Source organism: Calypte anna, chromosome 3 (assembly GCF_003957555.1).
Source record: "Calypte anna isolate BGI_N300 chromosome 3, bCalAnn1_v1.p, whole genome shotgun sequence".
Lineage (NCBI taxonomy): Eukaryota > Metazoa > Chordata > Aves > Apodiformes > Trochilidae > Calypte > Calypte anna.
In genome coordinates this window covers 1018328-1037245 of record NC_044246.1, presented here as the reverse complement: position 1 = coordinate 1037245, position 18918 = coordinate 1018328, and the positions used below count along the sequence as shown (strand labels likewise).

General features: G+C 56.5%; 2 protein-coding genes across 7 annotated transcripts; both read left to right on the top strand.

Moving 5' to 3' along the window:
- Positions 1-1082: 1082 nt before the first annotated feature.
- LOC115598159 (endogenous retrovirus group K member 113 Gag polyprotein-like) lies at positions 1083-5055 on the top strand. The gene is made up of 2 exons (XM_030448707.1): positions 1083-1463; positions 1515-5055. Exon 2 carries the CDS (start codon positions 1517-1519, stop codon positions 3155-3157), a length of 1641 nt encoding a protein of 546 aa, XP_030304567.1. The 5' UTR covers positions 1083-1463; positions 1515-1516; the 3' UTR covers positions 3158-5055.
- Positions 5056-8279: 3224 nt separating this feature from the next.
- Positions 8280-17213, top strand: NAPB (NSF attachment protein beta). Of its 6 annotated transcripts, XR_003987350.1 has the most exons (13): positions 8280-8490; positions 10472-10551; positions 10672-10788; positions 11695-11741; positions 11841-11918; positions 12556-12611; positions 12978-13062; positions 13521-13625; positions 14238-14306; positions 14640-14690; positions 15172-16053; positions 16143-16200; positions 16380-17213. XR_003987350.1 is itself a non-coding variant. In XM_030447304.1 (11 exons), exons 1-11 carry the CDS (start codon positions 8393-8395, stop codon positions 15274-15276), a joined length of 891 nt encoding a protein of 296 aa, XP_030303164.1. In that variant the 5' UTR covers positions 8280-8392; the 3' UTR covers positions 15277-17213. The 6 variants fall into 6 exon arrangements, 1 of the variants encoding a protein (XP_030303164.1); XR_003987347.1 differs by having other exon boundaries at positions 16143-17213; XR_003987346.1 differs by having other exon boundaries at positions 15172-16084; positions 16143-17213.
- The last annotated feature ends 1705 nt before the right edge of the window (positions 17214-18918 follow it).

Sequence of the window (18918 nt, the reverse complement as noted above, 5' to 3'; positions counted from 1 at the left end):
GGGGCTGTTCAGCCTGGAGAAGAGGAGGCTCAGGGGAGACCTCATCACTCTCTCCAACTCCCTGAAAGGAGGATGGAGCCAGGGGGGGGTTGGTCTCTTTTCCCAGGCAACTCTCAGCAAGACAAGAGGGCAGGGTCTTAAATTGTGCTGGGGGAAGTTCAGATTGGATATTAGAAAGAATTTTTTCATGGAAAGGGTGATCAGACATTGGAACGGGCTGCCTGGGGAGGTGGTGGACTCTTCATCCCTGGAGACATTTAAAAAGCGACTCGATGTGGCACTCAGTGCCATGGTCTAGTGACTGTGGCAGTAGTTGATCAAGGGTTGGACTCGATGATCTCTGAGGTCCCTTCCAACCCAGCCAGTTCTAGGATTCTATGACTCTATGACAGTCCCGCAAATACACGCAACGCCCCGAGCTGCAGGAGCTGGAGCTGCTCTGGATGAGCAGAGGTGGGAAGGACACAGCGAGCCTGGGGGTTTGTTAGAAAACTCTGAAGATGTGAGGTAGCAAGAAAATGGTGTGGGTCCGGGTGGAAAATCCCCGAGTGGGAGGAGTGTGCGAATGGAGCTTTTTAGTAGCAGCCAATCAGCAACTGATAAGTAGGCATAATTAACAGGAGCGGTATAAATGTCACCCTGACCCCTGTGCAAAGTTGCTGCTTGTTTACTAATCGTGTTAATTACCCGCTTGGCTTCCCGCGACGGTTCCGACATTTGGCACCCGAACAGGGACCCTTCGGCAAACCCACATCGGAGAAACCGGGAGCACCGAGCCCGGAGCAGCGTGGAGAGCAGCGATCCACGGGCAGAAAGGCGTCAGGACACGCGTGGGAAGGGGAGACAGAGCAGAGTGGAACAAAAGAGGCTGAGCCGAGCGGGAACGGGGCTAGCGGCTTGTGAGAGGTAAAGGCTGCCCTAAAGGGATGGGGTAAAGGGTGCCCTAAAGGGACGGGGTAAAGGGTGCCCTAAAGGGATGGGGTAAAGGGTGCCCTAAAGGGACAGGGTAAAGGGTGCCCTAAAGGGATGGGGTAAAGGGTGCCCTAAAGGGATGGGGTAAAGGGTGCCCTAAAGGGATGGGGTAAAGGGTGCCCTAAAGGGATGGGGTAAAGGGTGCCCTAAAGGGAGAGGGTAAAGGGTGCCCTAAAGGGAGAGGGTAAAGGGTGCCCTAAAGGGAGAGGGTAAAGGGTGCCCTAAAGGGATGGGGTAAAGGGTGCCCTAAAGGGATGGGGTAAAGGGTGCCCTAAAGGGATGGGGTAAAGGCTGCCCTAAAGGGACAGGTTAAAGGGTGCCCTAAAGGGATAGAGTAAAGGCTGCCCTAAAGGGACAGGTTAAAGGGTGCCCTAAAGGGATAGAGTAAAGGCTGCACTAAAGGGACAGGTTAAAGGCTGCCCTAAAGGGATAGAGTAAAGGGTGCCCTAAAGGGAGAGGGTAAAGGGTGCCCTAAAGGGACGGGGTAAAGGGTGCTCCAAAGGGATAGGTAAAGGCTGCACTAAAAGGATAGGTGAAACGAGCAATGGAGAGCAAAGTAGCCCTAGATTTACTTGTAAGTTTTTTACAAAAACGTTCAGTAAAAGACAGAGATCTAAGAAAGGATCTCCCGGCACTTTTAGTGTATGGTCGCGCACAGCGGTTGTTTAACGACCCTTCTAAACTGTTTGATGAGGCAGAATGGAGAGAATTAGGGGGTATTCTGTGTGGTAAAGTCATAGATAAGGATGAAACAGCTCGGAAGTTAACGAAACTGTGGTTTGCAGTTCTGAATTGCTTACAGCGTTACCAGGCAGAAGGGGAAATGGCTGCTGTGGTCGCTGATTACTTCGCAGGGCAGGGGACACCAGGGCTGCATCAGTTCGGGGTCGATGACGATCCAAGCTCCCCGACGGGGGAAGAGAGAGTTGTGGAGATTTCTCAGAACTCCAACAGAGCTCCCATGGAGCCATCTGCAGTCCCATTAGATGGTGCCTTAGGTGATGTTCTGTCAAACAAGGAGGAAGGGCAGTTAGATGAGGAAGCAGCTGCTCATCATCATCAAGAGCTTGCTGTGAACAAACCCCAGCTCGGTGGTGCTCCACGGTTTGGCTCCATCTCAAGGGTTAATTGGTTACAAATTCAGAAGGAGGCAATTCTTCATAAAGATCATGATTTCTGTTCAGATGTACAAGCCCTCCCGCAAGCCTTCCCTGTGACATGTACACTGGATGGTCAGGGAAATATAAAAGTAACCTATAGCCCTTTAGATTGGGAGTTCTTGACAGAGTTGAGAGCCACAGTTAAGGAGTGTGGACTGCACGGTGAACCAGCTAAAGTAATGATAGATTGTATCTGGGGAGCAGGACCATTGCTCCCCGAGGATGTGAAGGGAATAATGGGAATGATCACTACTCCGTCTGAATTAATGTTGTGGCAAGCACACTGGCAGCAGTTATGTGAAAGCTTTGCTGCCATCCCCAGACAACAGAAGGATCCCATGTTTGGGGTGTCAGCTTGTCAGCTTATGGGTACTGGGCCTTATGCTGGCATTGAAGCCCAGGCACGTCTAGGGCTGGACAAGGTTAGGGAGTCCATGAGGCTTGCACAAGAAGCCTTAAGTAGAGTTAGGACCATGCCACCCGTTCCCTCTTTTATGTCAATGAAGCAAGGGAGAGAAGAACCTTTTGGGCAGTTTGTAGCTAAGCTCAGTGATGCCATCAGTCGGGCTGGTGTGCCAGAGTGGACAAGAGGCCCTCTGCTCTGTCACTGTGTGCTGGAGAACAGTAATGGACCCACAAAAAGCGTTCTCTCCACCATGCGGGGAGATGTTACCATTGAGGAAATGCTTGAGCAGGTGGTGAAAGTGCCAGTAGGAGCTCAAGCAGTGTTAATTGAGGCAGTGCAGAGTGTAGGGAGAGCTCTAGTGCAAGCCCAAGCTGAAGCCTTTGCAGCCCTGGCCCCGCTACGTCCCGCCGGCCCATCAGAGCAATGGCCAGACCCCAGCAAGAAGTGTTCCAGGTGTGGTGGGACCAGGCATCTCCGAAGGCAGTGCCACGAGTCTGGAGTTTGGTGTCAGCACTGCAACATGGGCTCCCATGCCACAGGAACCTGCAGGCACTCGGGAAACGGGTCGAGGAGCACAAGAAGCCACGGCGTGAAGACCCAAACTGCGGCTCTGCTGTGATTCCCTCCAGACATCTACAGTCAGCCACCTCCCTCCCACCAGCTACCAGCAGGAGCCTCGGGTTAGACTTGGCAGCCACAGTAGGTGTCACCTTCATTGGCAATAAGCCTCAGGAGATCCCCACTGGCATCATCAGTCCGGTGAAATACGGGGGAAAACCACGTGGAGCCCTCTTGTTAGGGCGATCATCTGCCGGACCTCAGGGTCTGTTTGTCTTACCAGGACTAACAGTGACTGTATGGAGAAATCTGTACTGTAGCCATGACATGGACCCTGCCTGTGGTAATTCCAAAGGGAAGTGGAATTGCCCAACTAGTTCTGACACAGTTGACTGATGGAGCCACCGCCTCTTCACCATCTGCCCGCGGAACCGCAGGTTTTGGCTCCACAGGAGAAGGGGCTCCACCATGCCTTCCCATGGCCTAGGGCACCTGGTTTACTGGAACACCAACAGGAACAATGTCACCTTGCAGCTTTGCTGGATACAGGAGCAGACATCACCACTGTGGAGGAACAGTGTTGGCCCCATCATTAGCCTGCCACCCCAATGATCTCCGGAGGGGCAGGGGCAGGGGCAGGGGGCACAGCTCAGCTCAAGCAGAGCACACAAAATGTCCCCTTGGCAGTCGGTGGTCGTGTGTGGACCTTGTTCATCACCATCGTGCCACTGCCCAGAAATGGAGAAGCCCTCGTTGGCAGGGATATATTGGGGCAGATTGGGGCCCAGTTGGTAACAAAGGACTGTTTTTATTAGTGGTCACTTCTTGGGCTTTCCCCATCCCTCTGACACGGCTGACACCGGATCCAGTGTGCATCGAGCAGTGGCCGCTCAAACGAGAAAGCCTCGTACAGGCACGTACATTAGTGCAAGGACAACTGGAACAGGGACACATACAGCCATCAACCAGTCCCTGGAATACTCCCATTTTTGTGATTAAAAAGCAGTCTGGGAAATATCACCTGCTGCATGACTTAGGTGTGGTTAACTCTCAGATGGAAGCTATGGGGGCCCTACAGCCCAGCATGCCGAACCCCATGATGCTTCCAGAGCATTGGCATTTCCTTATAGTGGACTTCAAAGACTGCTTTTTCACTACATAAAGACAGATAATGGACCAGCCTATGTTAATAAAAAGCTAGCCCAGTTCTTTCAACGATGGGGCATTAAGGGTACCACAGGAATCCCTCATGTGCCAACTGGGCAAGCAGTAGTTGAAAGGGCAAATCAAACACTGAAAAATTATTTGTTGACATTTAAGGACTTGCAAGACCCACAAGAGTGATTAGGAAAGACTCTGCTTGTGCTCAATGACTTGTGCATGTTTGGGGAACAAAAGTCAGTGCCAGCATATGCTCACGGGACGGTGGCCCAACAAGCCAGGTCCCTTGAAACCCCACTGGCTGTGAGCTCCAGGGACCCTGCCACAGGGGTCTGGCGAGGACCAGCAGAAGTTAAATAACTTAGGCAGAGGTCCATGTGTGTTTCCACCCCTACAGACACCCTGTGGGTCCCCAGCAAGTGGACCTGCTCGGCACCAGGTAACTCCAGCAACCCTGCTGGACCCAGAAGTGCAAAGTCGGGAGCAGAAACGACTGTCTCAAACCATTGAGTCATTTGTTGAGATATGAGAACATGTTCGAGAGCAAGAAAAGCTGTATTGCTCTTGTTAGAGGCCTGATTTGAACCTTTTCAGGCCTTAGTTGCTTTGTTTTGCTGACTTTTGACCCTCGACAGAATATTTGGGTCACCCTTGCACGTTGGTTAAGTACCACTTCCTTTTGTGCTAGCTTGGTGACCCCCCAGTCACCCCTTATTCCATGTTTGGGGGGTGTTCTGGCTTTGCATGTTCTAGTTGTGCCATGACAATTAAAAAGCTGTTTGCCAACGCTCCTACTGTTCTGCTTGTGCAAAAAGAAAAAGGGGGAATTGTTGGAGAATGGCTGGATGAGCAGAGGGGGCAATGTCACAGCATCCTTGGTGGGTTTGTTACATGTAAGGTAGCAAGAAAATGGTGTGGGTCCGGGTGGAAAATCCCCGAGTGGGAGGAGTGTGCGAATGTAACCTTTTAGTAGCATCCCATCAGCAACTGATAAGTAGGCATAATTAACAGAAGTGGTAGAAATGTCACCCTGACCCCTCAATAAAGTTGCAGTTTGTTTACCAATCATATTAATTACCCGCTTGGCTTCCCTCAGTGCTCCCGACAAGGAGGTGCTTCACGTTGGGGTAAATTCACCCCAAAACCTCCTTCACGTTGGGGTAAATTCACCCCAAAACCTCCTTCAGGTTGGGGTAAATTCACCCCAAAACCTTCAGGCTGGGCAAAGCTTGGCTTTTCCTTCTTCCCAGCACACCGTGCATCTTCTGGACCTGGATGCTGCTCCCCCTGCCTCCTGGTTGAAGCACCCCCAGCCCATTTCCTACCAACACTTTCAGGACAAATCCACCTTTATAATGATTTTTTTTTTTCACTTCTGAGGGCAGCCCAGCTACAGGAACTCCCCCCTCCTGCACTGCCCCTCTTGGTTTTAGGATTCAAGCCTGGCAAGCCTGGCACCCCCTGAGCATTCGGGTGCCCCTGCAGCAGGAGTCACGCCCCGTGTGACACGGATCACGCGTGGTGCTTCATGGATGCTGCAGTGGGAGCTGTGCATCCTGCAGCACACACCCTGCAGCACCAACCTGGGCCTTGGGCCATGCACCCTGCACCAGGAATCCTTGCATGCTGCAGCGTGACATGGGAAGTGCAGCATGGATCATGGGCTGTGCACCAGGAATCCTGCACCAGGCATAGAGTCCTAGAACTGGCTGGGTTGGAAGGGACCTCAGAGATCATCAAGTCCAACCCTTGATCCACTCCCGCTGCAGTTCCCAGCCCATGGCACTCAGTGCCACATCCAGGCTCTTTGGAAAGATCTCCAGACACGGAGAATCCACTCCTTCCCTGGGCAGCCCATTCCAATGCCTGATCACCCTCTCCAGAAAGAAATTCTTTCTCATCTCCAACCTAAACCTCCCCTGGCACAACTTGAGACCTTTTGTGCCCTCTTGTCTTGCTGAGAGTTGCCTGGGAAAAGAGCCCAACGCCCCCCTGGCTCCAACCTCCTTTCAGGGAGTTGGAGAGAGTGATGAGGTCTCCCCTGAGCCTCCTCTTCTCCAGCCTCAACACCCCCAGCTCCCTCAGCCCTTCCTCACAGGATCTGTGCTCGAGGGACCCTGCAACATGCAGCACCCACGGGGCACCTCTTGCAACCTGAACCAGGCACCTTGCAACGTGAATCATGCAGGGTGCATGTTGCAAGGTGAATCATGGACCATGCATCATGCATCCTGCAACCTAAACTGTGCATCTTGTGTCTTGTGACATGAACCATGCACCTTGCAACATGAATAACGTGAGATGCAACGTGAATCGTGCAATGTGCAACGTGAATCATGCAGGGTGCATGGTGCAAGGTGAATCGTGGGCCATGCATCATGCATCCTGCAACACAAACCGTGCATCTTATGCCTGGCAACATGAATCATGCAACATGAACCATGCACCCTGCAACATGAACCGTGCACCATGTGTCTGGCAACGTGAATGATGCAACGTGCAACATGAATCATGGAGATGGAAGTTGCAAGGTGAATCACGGGCCATGCATCCTGCATCCTGCAACACAAACCATGCATCTTGTGTCTTGTGGCATGAATCATGCAACGTGAACCATGCACCCTGCAACATAAACCGTGCACCATGAATCACGGATCATGCATCATGCATCTGGCAACACAAACCCTGCATCTTGTCTCTGGCAACACGAATCGTGCACCTGCAACATGAATCATGCAACACGGGTCATGCAAGGTGCACGTTGCAAAGTGAATCACAGACCATTGCACCATGTGTCCTGCGACATGGAACCATGCACCATGTGTCTGGCAACATGAATCATGCACCATGCACCCTGCAACATGATGGATGCAAGGTGCACGTTGCAGGGTGAATCACAGCCCACGCACCGTGTGTTTGGCAACACGAATCCCGCACCACGTGTTGCCCTGTGAATCCCGCATCAAGCACCTCGTGTCCTGCATCAGGAATCCCGCAGGGTTCATCTTACAAGGTCAGCCCAGACCCACGGCCCCCGCAGCACGAACCCTGCACTGTGTGACTGGCAGCGCGACCCCCCTGCCCCCCGCCGCACGCATCCTGACCCAGGACCCGCGCCCCGTGCGCCCTGCACCATCTCCGCACCATCCCCGCACGCTGCACTTTGCCACCTGAATCCCGCACCGGGAATCATAGACCCCTCCCCGCACTGCCCCTCCCCGCACCTCCCTGCCCTCACCACACTGCCTCCCCCAGCCCCTCCTTGTACTGCCCCTCCCCGCAGCCCACCCCTCCCGCACCATCCCTTTCCCTCCCCGCCCCTCCCTCCCGTCCCCGCACCGCCCCTCCCCTCCCCGCAGCCCACCCCTCCGCACCATCCTTTCCCCCCTCCCTCCCCTCCCCTCCCTCCCTCCCCTCCCCCTCCCCTCCCTCCCTCCCTCCCCTCCCCTCCCCTCCCCTCCCCCCCTCCTCCCCTCCCCCCCTCCCCTCCCTCCCGCACCGCCTCCCCCAGCCCCTCCCTGTACTGCCCCTCCCCTCCCCTCCCCGCAGCCCACCCCTCCCGCACCATCTCTTCCCCTCCCTCCCGTCCCCGCACCGCCCCTCCCCTCTCCGCACCCTACCCCTCCCGCACCATCCCTTTCCCTCCCCGCCCCTCCCGCACCGCCTCCCCCAGCTCCTCCCCGCACCGCACCCCCCGCTCCTCCTCCCTGCTCCTCCTCCCCGCCCCTCCCCTCCCCTCCCCTCCCCTCCCCTCCCTCCCCCCCCCTCCCCTCCCCTCCCCTCCCCTCCCCGCACCCTACCCCTCCCGCACCATCCCTTTCCCTCCCCGCCCCTCCCGCACCGCCTCCCCCAGCCCTTCCCCTCCCCGCACCGCCCCTCCCGTCCCCACCTCCCCCAGCTCCTCCCCGCACCGCACCCCCCGCTCCTCCTCCCCGCCCCCTCCCTCCCCTCCCCGCACCCCTCCCCTCCCGCACCTCCTCCCCCGGCACCGCCCCCCCCGCGGCTGCTCGCGCGCAGGCCCCGCCCACCCCCGCGTGCACGCGCCCGGCGGTGCGGAGGAGGAAGAGGAAGAGGAGGAGGAAGAGGAGGAAGCAGCAACAGCAACAGCAGGGGGAGGAGCAGCGGAGGCCGCAGGATGGACAGTGCGGGGAAGGAGCGTGAGGCCGTGCAGCTGATGGCGGAGGCGGAGAAGCGGGTGAAGGGCTCGCACTCCTTCCTGCGGGGGCTCTTCGGGTGAGCGGGGCGAAGGGTGCGGGGAGGGGGGGAGCAAAGGGTGCGGGGGGGGAGGGGGTTGTAAAGAGGGGGTGTGGGGGGTTGGCAGAAGGGGGATGCGGAGGGGAGGTCGTAGGAAGGGGGGTTACGGGGTTACAAAGCAAAAAAAGGGGGGGTTTGGGAAAAAGGGGGGGTTACGGGAACGGGGGGGTTGCGGGGGGGGGGTGCTGCAAAACCGGGAGGTGCTTGCGAAAAGGGGGTGGTGAGGGGGGGTCCGGGGGTTGCCGAAAGCAAGGGAGCAGTGTGTGAAGGGGAGGGGGGCAAAAAGGGGGGGGGGGGGCTGCAACAGAGCTCGTTGTAAAGAGGGGGGGTCCGGAGGGGGGGGAGGGTTTGCAAAAGGAGGGTGCGGGAAGGGTTTCCGGGCCCTGTGGGTGGGTGCATGCGGGGTCAGGTCCTGCCCCCCCCCTCCCGACCCACCCGTGGGTGCTCTGCCCACCCCCGGGGCTGTGTGTCCCCCTCCACTCGTGGGTGAGGGTCTCCCCAGCCTCCGGGGGTGGGTGGGCTGCGTTAGGGTGCTAAAAGAGGGGGGGGTCCAGTGCATCCCACTGGGCTCTGCAGCTTGGGGACCCCCCCCCCGTGTCCCCACCCCCCGGGGGATGTCCCGGAGCATCCTGCGGTACCGGGGGCTCCCCTCGGGCTGGACCCCCCCCCTCTCCTCCTCCTGCAGCCCTTTGGCAGCTCGGGTGACTTTGTCCCCACCCTCCGGAGGGATGGGGGTGATTCCCCCCCCCCCCATCCCCCAGGAATGACAGAGCTTCCTTTTTGGTGCAAAAAGAGTGGATTATTCTTGGAAGGTTCTGCAAAACCGGCAGGTTTGGCCACCTCCAGCTTTGCCTCTTCCGGGCTCTTTTGGGGGTTATGTGGTGGGGGTTTTTTAGTTTTTCTGGTGGGTTTTTTTTTGCTTTTTTTTAAAAAAAAAAGAGCCTCGGGGAGGCCTGGATGTTTTTAAACGCCAGCCCAGAGAAATCGAGTGCCTGCAGCCCTGAGGGCAGAAGTTGTATAAATAAATTCCTCCCCATCCCCTGGCAGATGACTGGGGCAGGATGTGCTCCAGGGGCATAATCCGGGCAGCCAATTGCTGAAAATCCTGGGAATGAACCAGCAGAGGTTTCCAGAGGCAAAATTCTCATTTTCTTGGCCTAAAAATAGACACACACAAAAAATTAAAATAATAAAAAAATAATTTTTTTTTGTTTTGTTTTTAAAAGTGGCAGAGAAAGGTGGTGGGGGACTTGGCTCTTGGCATCCTCCTGGTGCCAAGGGGTGCCCAGGCCAAAACCCTCATTGGCAGCCTGGCTGTTTCCTGAGGAGCTCCATTAACTTGCCCGAGTGCTTTATTTTTATTTTTTTGAGGCTAAAAGGCTGAAACCCACCGGGTTTTGGATGCCTCAGAGGGTGTAGTGTTACCTTGGGCTGCAGTGGCTCTCAGGAGCTGAAGAATGATCCAAAAAGCCCTTCCTGTGCTTCGAAAGGGAAGGTGGCTGCTGCCAGCAAAGGGGAGCAAAAAGCCCTGCTGATGATTGTCATGGTTTGCCCTTCCCTGGGTCAGTCAGAACCAGCTGATCCTGCCCCAAAAAGCTGGGCCAGGGACCCCACCAGAGCAGGAGGGGGGGGGTTTGCTCCGGGCTCCCAGTTCTTGGGGAACATTCCCAAACTCTTTGCTGTCATTTCAGCTGAGGGTTTCCCTCTGCTCTCCTGGCTCTGCTTTATGCAGCAGGAGGTTTGGTGTCCTCCTGCTAGGAAGGGTTTGGTGATGTTGTGTCTGCTCCCTCTTGGCTCCTGGTCCCCCCAGATCCAGCTGTACCCCTGCCCAGGGTGATGCTCTCCTGCTGGAACATTAGGGTCAGGGGGCCCCTGTCCTGAGCACAGGGGGCTGCAGCCCCCTCCCCAAGCTGTGTCCTCAGCTCAGGGTTGGTGTTTTGGGGCTCTTTGTGCCTTCCAGGGGTAACACCAGGGTGGAGGAAGCCTGTGAGATGTACACCAGGGCTGCCAACATGTTCAAGATCGCCAAGAACTGGAGTGGTGAGCGCAGCCCCTGCCCTGGGGGGGAGGTTGTGGGTAGGGGGGGGGGTGGCTGGTGGTGTTGGGGGGACCCAGCAGCACCCGGGCATCATCCTCTGGTGAAGGTGAAATCTCCCCCAGCTGCAGGGAATGCCTTCTGCCAGGCAGCCAAGCTCCACATGCAGCTGCAGAGCAAGCACGACTCGGCCACCAGCTTCGTGGATGCAGGGAATGCCTACAAGAAAGCAGATCCCCAAGGTAAGGGGAGCAGAACGGGGGCTCTGGCTCAGGGGCAGGTTCAGTCCTGGTTTTGCTCCACCTGGGGGGTGCTCTGGCTGCTTGCAGAATGCTTAAGGTGGGTCTGGGGTCTGCGGGAGGAGAACAGGCAGAGCTCTGGGGGAGGAGACAGGTTCTGGGGGTGTTAAAAAGAATGAGGGTTAAAAAGAACCTGGTCATGAAGAGCAGGGCTGTGGTTGCCTGGAAGAACCCTGATTGCCTTTAGCCTGGTGGAGTGTTTGGAAGCCAACTAACCAACCAATCAACCCAATCAACCCACCCAACCCAATCAACCCACCCAACCCACCCAACCCACCCAACCCAGCCAATTAACCCAACCAACCCAACCCAGCCACCCAGCAGTGTTACCCCTGCTCTCCTGTGCCTGGAGCTGCCGTGAGGCTGCTCATGCTGTTTGTGTTGTACCTGGAAACCCCCAGATTCCCAGCAGTTGGCAGCTCCTGCCTGCTCCTGAGGTTGGGATTTAGCGTTTGCTCCCCTTGGGGTTGCAGCCAGGCAAACCCCAGGGTACAGGGGTGTGTTCTGCCTGTCCCCATTTGGGGCAGTCACCTGTCAGTAACCCAGGTGCTGGGACCTGAGGAGTTGGGACTCAGTCTGCAGACACAAAACCATGGGGGGACCCCAGGACCCTTTAGAGGATCCCAAAGGTCCCATGGCAGCTGTAGGGCCTTAGGGGGGTGGAAATTTTTAGTGTCAGACAGACCCAAACGTGTGGGTAGGTATTGGAGTGGCTGGTGTGTGGTCTGATGAAGAGTAAGGTGATTTTTTGGGGGGTTTTTTTTGGATCTGGGGGCTCTGGGGGGAATGTTGGGCTGGGAATTGTGACGTGCTGGCTGACTTTGTTGTTTCTCCTGAACACCCACACAGAGGCCATCAACTGCTTAAATGCAGCCATTGATATCTACACTGACATGGTAAGGAGCTGGGTCCTGCTGGGTCCTGCTGGGTCCTGCGGGGTCCTGCGGGGTCCTGGGGGGCAGCCCCAGCCCTCACCCCCATCTCTGCCCTCCCAGGGCCGTTTCACCATCGCTGCCAAGCACCACATCACCATTGCTGAGATCTACGAGGCTGAGCTGGTGGACATTGAGAAGGTGAGGATGGGGAGGGGGAATTCACCTTCCACGGGAAGCGAGTGGGGCTCTGCTGGGGCTGTCCCAGCTCCTGTGGGCCTCTCTGCTGAGCAGAAAGCCCCAGGGGAGAAACCTTCTGTGCTGCAGTTGTGTTTGACACCTGAGAAAGCCCTTTGGGGGCAGTGGTGTGGCTGTGTCCTGCTGTTCCCAAAGGATGCTGCTGTTCCCTTGAGCTCTCAGCTCAGCACTCCCTCTCTCTCATTCCCATAACCCAAGGCCCTGAGCAGTTTGCAGACACAAATGCCTGGTTTCTAAGGTACTGGACTTTTCTAGACCTGTTCCTCAGCAGCCCCAGTGCTGCCTCTCCACCCTCAGCCCCACTTCAGTCCCACTGTGTTGGGGCTGTTCCCAGAGGTGATTCCTTGGCTGGGGACACACCTGCTGGGAGCCCCAGGTCCAGGTGTTGGTGGCATCACCTCCAGAGCCAGAGACACTGGGATCAAACCCCTGCTGGGGCTTTTTCAGGAGCTCTCAGCCCTGTTTCCAAGGGCAGCCTCATGCCTGGAGCACCAGCACCATTCCTGGGGTGGGAAAGGTTCTGTTGGAGGTGGTGGCTCTGTCCCAGAATGTCACCTGAGCAGTGTCACTCTGTCCCCAGGCCATTGCACACTACGAGCAGGCTGCAGACTACTACAAAGGAGAGGAGTCCAACAGGCAAGTGGGGCGTGGGGTGGGCTGGGGGCTGGGGCTGCCCCTTCTGAGATGCCCTGGGCAGGGACCCCCAGGTCCTGCTGGGGCTGCTGTGGGAGATCCTCCTCCTGGTTTGGTGTTCCCATTCTGGGGTCAGAGAAAGCACAGGGGGAGGGAAGAGCAGCCCCAGGGCTGTGCTGAGCTGGGAACCCTCCTGCCTTGCCCTCTCCATTCCCTTGGGACAATAAAAAGGAAATTCCCCCAATCTGCAGGGTTTGGGTCCTGGTTTTGAGCAGGCTGAGGGGTGCAGGCAGTGCCTGGAGGTGCCAGGGCCTGGAGTTGTGTTTCCCCAGGACACAATCCCTGACTTTACCCCCGTGCTGGTTGCAGCTCAGCCAACAAGTGTCTGCTGAAGGTGGCTGCCTACGCTGCCCAGCTGGAGCAGTACCCCAAGGCCATCGAGATCTACGAGCAGGTGAGGAGGGGAGCTGAGTGCTGCTCCCCAGGGAAAAACCTCTGGAAAAGGAAAAGCAGGTCAGTGTGTCGGGCTCCTCAAGCTGCCCAGGCCTGGAAGCTCCAAATCCTCCTTATTTTGGGGCTGAGGATGTCTTTAGGAGGCGAGGTTTGCTTTGGTGCTTTTAAGAGTTGCTTTAAGTCACCAAAGGAATTTTTATCCCTGATTTCTCTTGTTTCTGGGAAAGGCTGAAAGGGAAATCACCACTCAGACTTTTCATGGGATTTACAGCTGGCTTTGGCAGAATATTTCCTTCCCCCTAGTTTTTTGCACAGCCCTTTCCCTCCAGCCTGTCTCCCACAGGCAGCCCCGTGGTGCTGGGTGGGGTTTTACCCATCCCTCCTCTTCTCGGGTGGGTTCTTAGGGGTGGGGAGGGGGTTTCATCTCTGACCCCTTTAAGGAGCTCTGCTTGTGCCTAGGTGGGAACAAACACCATGGACAACCCTCTGCTCAAGTACAGTGCCAAGGAGTATTTCTTCAAAGCTGCTCTGTGTCACTTCATTGTGGATGAGCTCAACGCCAAGGTGAGGGGCTCAAGGCTGGGACCCCCAACTTTCTGCAGCCCCCTGGGGCACCTCCTGCACAAACCCTGGGATGGGGTTTGCTGTGAATGTTTTCCTGAGCTGTTCTGGGATGTGGGTGGCAAAAGGTGCAGTAAAAAGGGAAATTGGTTTCAGTGGGGTGAGGAAGGGCTGGGGGTGTTGAGGCTGGAGAAGAGGAGGCTCAGGGGAGACCTCATCACTCTCTGCAACTCCCTGAAAGGAGGTTGGAGCCAGGGGGGGGTCGGGGAGGTATCAGTGGGATAAGAGGGCACAGACTAAAGAATTTTTTCCTAATATCCAACCTAAACCTCCCCTGGCAGAGCTTCAGCTCTGCCAGGGGAGGTTTAGGTTGGATATTAGGAAAGGATTCTTAGCAGAGAGGGTGATCAGACACTGGAATGCCCAGGGAGGGGGTGGATTCTCCATCCCTGGAGGTTTTTAGGAAGAGCCTGGATGTGGCACTGAGTGCCATGGGCTGGGAACCACGGGGGGAGGAGTGGATCTGGGGTTGGTGATCTCAGAGGGGTCCTTTTTGGGCTGATTGATTCTGTGTCTGTATGAAGATGAACCCCAGGGCTGACTTCTCTCTTCCAGCTTGCACTTGAGAAGTATGAAGAGATGTTCCCTGCGTTCACAGACTCAAGGGAGTGCAAGCTACTGAAAGTGAGTGGTGGCAGGGCTGGGGAGCAGGCAGTGGCAGGACTGGGGGGCAGGCAGTGCCAGAGCTGGGCTCAGACATTCTGCAGGACCCCAGCCTCCTCTTGCTTCACCCTGGAGGCAGCTGCAGGATGATTGTTCTGGGTAGCTTAAAAAAACAAACAAACAACAAAACAACCCAAACCAGCAACCCCAACTGGTTATGTGTTGGTGGGAGGTGGTTTGAGAAGGCTGCCAGGGTGCTGCTGCTGGAGATGTGGGTGCTGAGGGCCCCTCTGAGATGCTCTGGGGAACACCCAGTAATGGGACAGGGTCTGATTTTTCCTGGTGTTTTCCTAGAAACTGCTGGAAGCCCACGAGGAGCAGAACAGTGAGGCATACACCGAGGCAGTGAGTAGTCCCAAAGTCCCCAGGATGCACTCGTGGCTGGGGTTCTCCCTTTCTTCTCTTTTCTTGGGGTGTGCATGCTGATAAAGGGTGGGTTCTGGCTTGCCTGAGCTCTCAGTGCTGGGCAAAGCACCGGGCAAGGGGCTCTGCTGAACCATCCTGTCCCAGGGCTGCTCCCAGCCAATCCCTAATTTAATGCTTTGGAACTATCAGTCTGTCACTGCCAGCCAAGCAAAGATCCTGCCTGGTTTTGCTCCAACTCCTTGGGGTGTTTTACAGTGGCTTGAAGTGCTCTGTGTGTTTTTGGATCGATAGATCTCGTTTTAATACGATTTATTTTCCCCTCTGCAACAAGATGTTTAGAAACCTGCACTTCAAGAACTGCAGGATGAATTTTTATTTTTTTTTTTTTTTTTCCAGCAGCCTCGTTGCCTTTCTGATGTCCTAATCTAAACCTTTTTCTGCTTGTTTGTTTTCCTGGCAGGTGAAGGAGTTCGACTCGATATCTCGGTTGGACCAGTGGCTCACCACCATGCTGCTGCGCATCAAGAAATCCATCCAGGGGGAGGGGGACGGGGACCTCAAGTGACCCCTTCCTGCTCTCCATGGCATGCAGCCTCACTTCCCAGCCCCTGTGTTCCTGCCAAGGACCACTGCAGGCTCCCTCGCCCAGCCCCTCAGCTTTCTCTTTTGTTGCTCACCAGTCCCTGTGTCCCTGTAGTGCCCTGCTCTGTGTCGTGGGTGGGTGGGTGGGTGGGGGGGTGGGAGCCTCCTGGCAGCTCTTTCCCAGGTGGAAGCAGCAGGAAAGCCCTGGTGTGGTCAGCTGGGAGCCCGATATCTGTGCTGGCAGCTGCTCCTCCTGCCCCTGCTCCAGCATGGAAACCTTTTGCCTGCACCCACAGATCCCTTCTGCCCCCCCTTGCCTCTTTCTGTTTCTCTGTGGACCTTGGTTTGGTGGGGTTTTTGGTCTGGTTTTGTTTAAATTATTATTTTATTTTATTTTTTTTTAACCTGGTGGCAGTGAAAGGCTTTGTGCTGCTCCCCTGCAGTGTCTGCACCCCCTGCCCTGTCACCCAGGGGCACAGGGCTGGGGTGTGGGTGTCCCCACTCTTGTGTTCTGCAGGTCTGGATCTTGTACAATGTAAACGTTCTGCTCCCTTCTCCCTGCATCTGTTTTACCACTTCTGTTCCATGGTGCATCCCCCCCACCCTGAGCTGCCCTGAGCAACAAGCTCTTCTTCTGACTTAATTTATATTAACAACCCCTGGTGTGGGTCCCCTCGCTGGGAAGGTGCTGACTGAGCCTTGGGGGGTGACAGGAACCCCTGTGGGAGTTGCTTGGGTGACAGGAACCCCTGTGGGAGTTGTCTGGGTGACAAGAACCCTTGTTGGGGGTTGTTTGGGTGATAAAAACCTTTGCTGGAGGTGTCTGGGTGACAGGAAACCCTGTGGCAGGTTTGGGTGACAGGAACCCTTGCTGGAGTTGTCTGGGTGACAAGAGCCCTTGTTGGGAGTTGTCTGGGTGACAGAAACCTTTGCTGGAGTTGTTTGGGTGACAGGAACCCCTGTGGGAGTTGTTTGGGTGACAGGAACCCCTGTGGGAGTTGTCTGGGTGACAGAAACCTTTGCTGGAGTTGTCTGGGTGACAGGAACCCCTGTGGCAGGTTTAGGTGACAGGAACCCTTGCTGGAGTTGTCTGGGTGACAAGAGCCCTTGCTGGGAGTTTTCTGGGTGACAGGAACCCTTGCTGGGAGTTGTCTGGATGACAGAAACCTTTGCTGGAGTTATCTGGGTGACAAGAGCCCTTGTTGGGAGTTGTCTGGGTGACAGGAACCCTTGCTGGAGTTGTCTGGGTGACAAGAGCCCTTGTTGGGAGTTGTTTGGGTGACAGGAACCCTTGTTGGGAGTGGTCTGGGTGACAGGAACCCCTGTGGGAGGTGTCTGGGTGACAGGAACCCCTGCTGGAGGTGTCTGGGTGACAGATGAGCCCTGATGGCTTTGGGGAGGTGCAGGCACATCCCAACCCCTGTGGTCACCTTTGGGTCTGTGCTTTGTTTCCCCCCTGGTCTCGGGTCTGGGTGATGGGGGGGACCTGGGGCCCTGCAGGTCCTCAGAGCTGTCACCCTGTCCCTGCAGTGAGGCCACCTCGGGCTCTGCTGCTGATGGGAAGAATGGAAACAAGGAATTAATTAATTTGGTGTTTGGCCCAGCTGCAGTGGGGCAGAGCAGGGAGAGGGGGGCAGCCCCAGGGGGTTGGGGGGTTTCTCCCCTTGGTTGTCTCTGCCCAGGCTGTGGTTTGGTTTCAGTCCAGGGGTGGGGGTTGGACACTCCCTGGTTCATTGGGCTCAGGGTTCGGTTCTGTTCCAGGGGCTGGCTAACAGAAAAGAAACCCAAAAACCCTCCTGGCACATGCTAAAGGAGGGGATTTTGTTTTCCTGCCTGAGGTCACTGGGGGAGCATTCTGTGCATCCTGAACTCCCAGCCCCCAGTCCCAGTCCCCAGCCCCCAGTCCCAGCCCCCAGTCCCAGCCCCCAGTCCCAGCCCCCAGTCCCAGCCCCAGATCAATCCCAGTCCCAGCCCCAGTCCCAGTGCAGAGCTGGGCTTGCTGTATCCTGGGTTCAGCTCCTTCCCTCCCAGCTGTGGTTTCAGGGCTGCTGCTCCCACAGCACAGCCCTGGCTCTGCCTCGGGTCACCCCTCGGGTCCCCCTGTCCCCCCCTGTCCCCCAGTCCCTGGGCTGCCTCCCCCCAGGGTCTCCCCTCAGCTCCTGGGGTCCCTGTCCCTCCCCTGGGGGTGTCCCCTTGTCCCAGAGGCACATCTGGAGGCCAAAGGATGGGGACAGACCCTTTTTGCTTTAATTTCCCCCTCTCCTTAGCAAGCAGCCCCCCTCCTGCTGACAGCTTTTGGTCTCCCCTTTGCCCCCAGCCCCTCTGAGGGGAAGCACAGGCTCTGGGGTTCCTTTTCCCCGTGTCACCCAGAGCCCAGGTGAGCATTTTATGGCTTTTTTTTTTTTTTTTTTTTTTTTTTTTTTGGTGGTTGTTCACTTTTCCAGTTGTCAGTGTTGGGCACAGCTGTGGGGAGGCAGGGGTGGAGCTGGGGGGCCAGCAGCCCATCCCCAGGGGCTCCTGTGGGCTCTGACCTGTGCCCTGGGGTAAATCCCAATAAAATCCCCATGTTAGTTGTGTAGGAGCAGGCTGCAGCATCTCCTCCAGTGTGTCCCTGCTGCAGTGTGACAGTTCTCAGCTGAGAAGCTGCCACTCTGCTGTTCCCCCCCCCCAGTACACAGCTCTGTGCTCTGAAAACTCATCCATGAAATGGCCTTAGCAAGAATCCCCTGTTTTGTGTCAAGCTGTACATGAATAAAGTGAAAACCATGAATGTAAGGGGTGAGAAAGGTTCTTTCCTGGGCAAGGGGGCTGAAGGGGGGGGGTAAAAACCAGGGGGCAGAGGGAAGGAGAGCTGAGGGGGGGCTCTGAATTCCAGAACCATTCCCTCAGCCCAGCACAGGGAGGCTGAAGCTGAAGTTTCAGTGTTTTAATAAGAAAAGCTGCTTGGGGGGGGGGGACTCACTGCCATACAGGGGGGTACAACAGCTTCCCTGGCTCCAGGCACTGTGCTCAGCCCTTAAACACTCTACAGCCTCTTTAGAGGGGGGGGGAAACACTGAGCATCACTCCAATAAATATTCCAAATACAACCTCTTGGAAATGTTCTCTTTAAAAAACCCAAACCAAGCCCTTTTTACACCCTGAAGTCCCAACCCCACAGCCAGCTGTCAGCCCTGCCTTTGGGGTTCACCAGGAGCCCTGGGGGGGTGCCTGGAGCTGGGGGTTGCTCTGTCCCCTGTCCCCCCCCCTAGGGCTCCAGGCAGCCCCTGAGGAGGGGTGGGGGGCTGGGGAGGGGCTGTAGGGAAGGGGCTGGGGGGGGGAGCAGTAAAATCCAGAGAAACGGGGAAGCAGCTCAGGAAAATGGGATTAGCAAAGCTCCAGGTTCTTACAGGGGGGGCATCACCCAGCCCAGCAAGGGGGGTGCCTGCTGGGACCCCAGCCCTGTGGGTGCAGTGGCAGTGGGGGGAGTGTGGGGTGAGGGAAACCCTGGGGACCTTTTGCTCATTGGGGCACATTTCCCTCTGCCCCCCCTTCCCCCAAAAGGAAGGGGCAGTGCTGGAACCCAGCACCTGATGCTGCAAAGGCTGAGAGCTGGGGAGTTATTTATGGCTGGTGAGCACACACA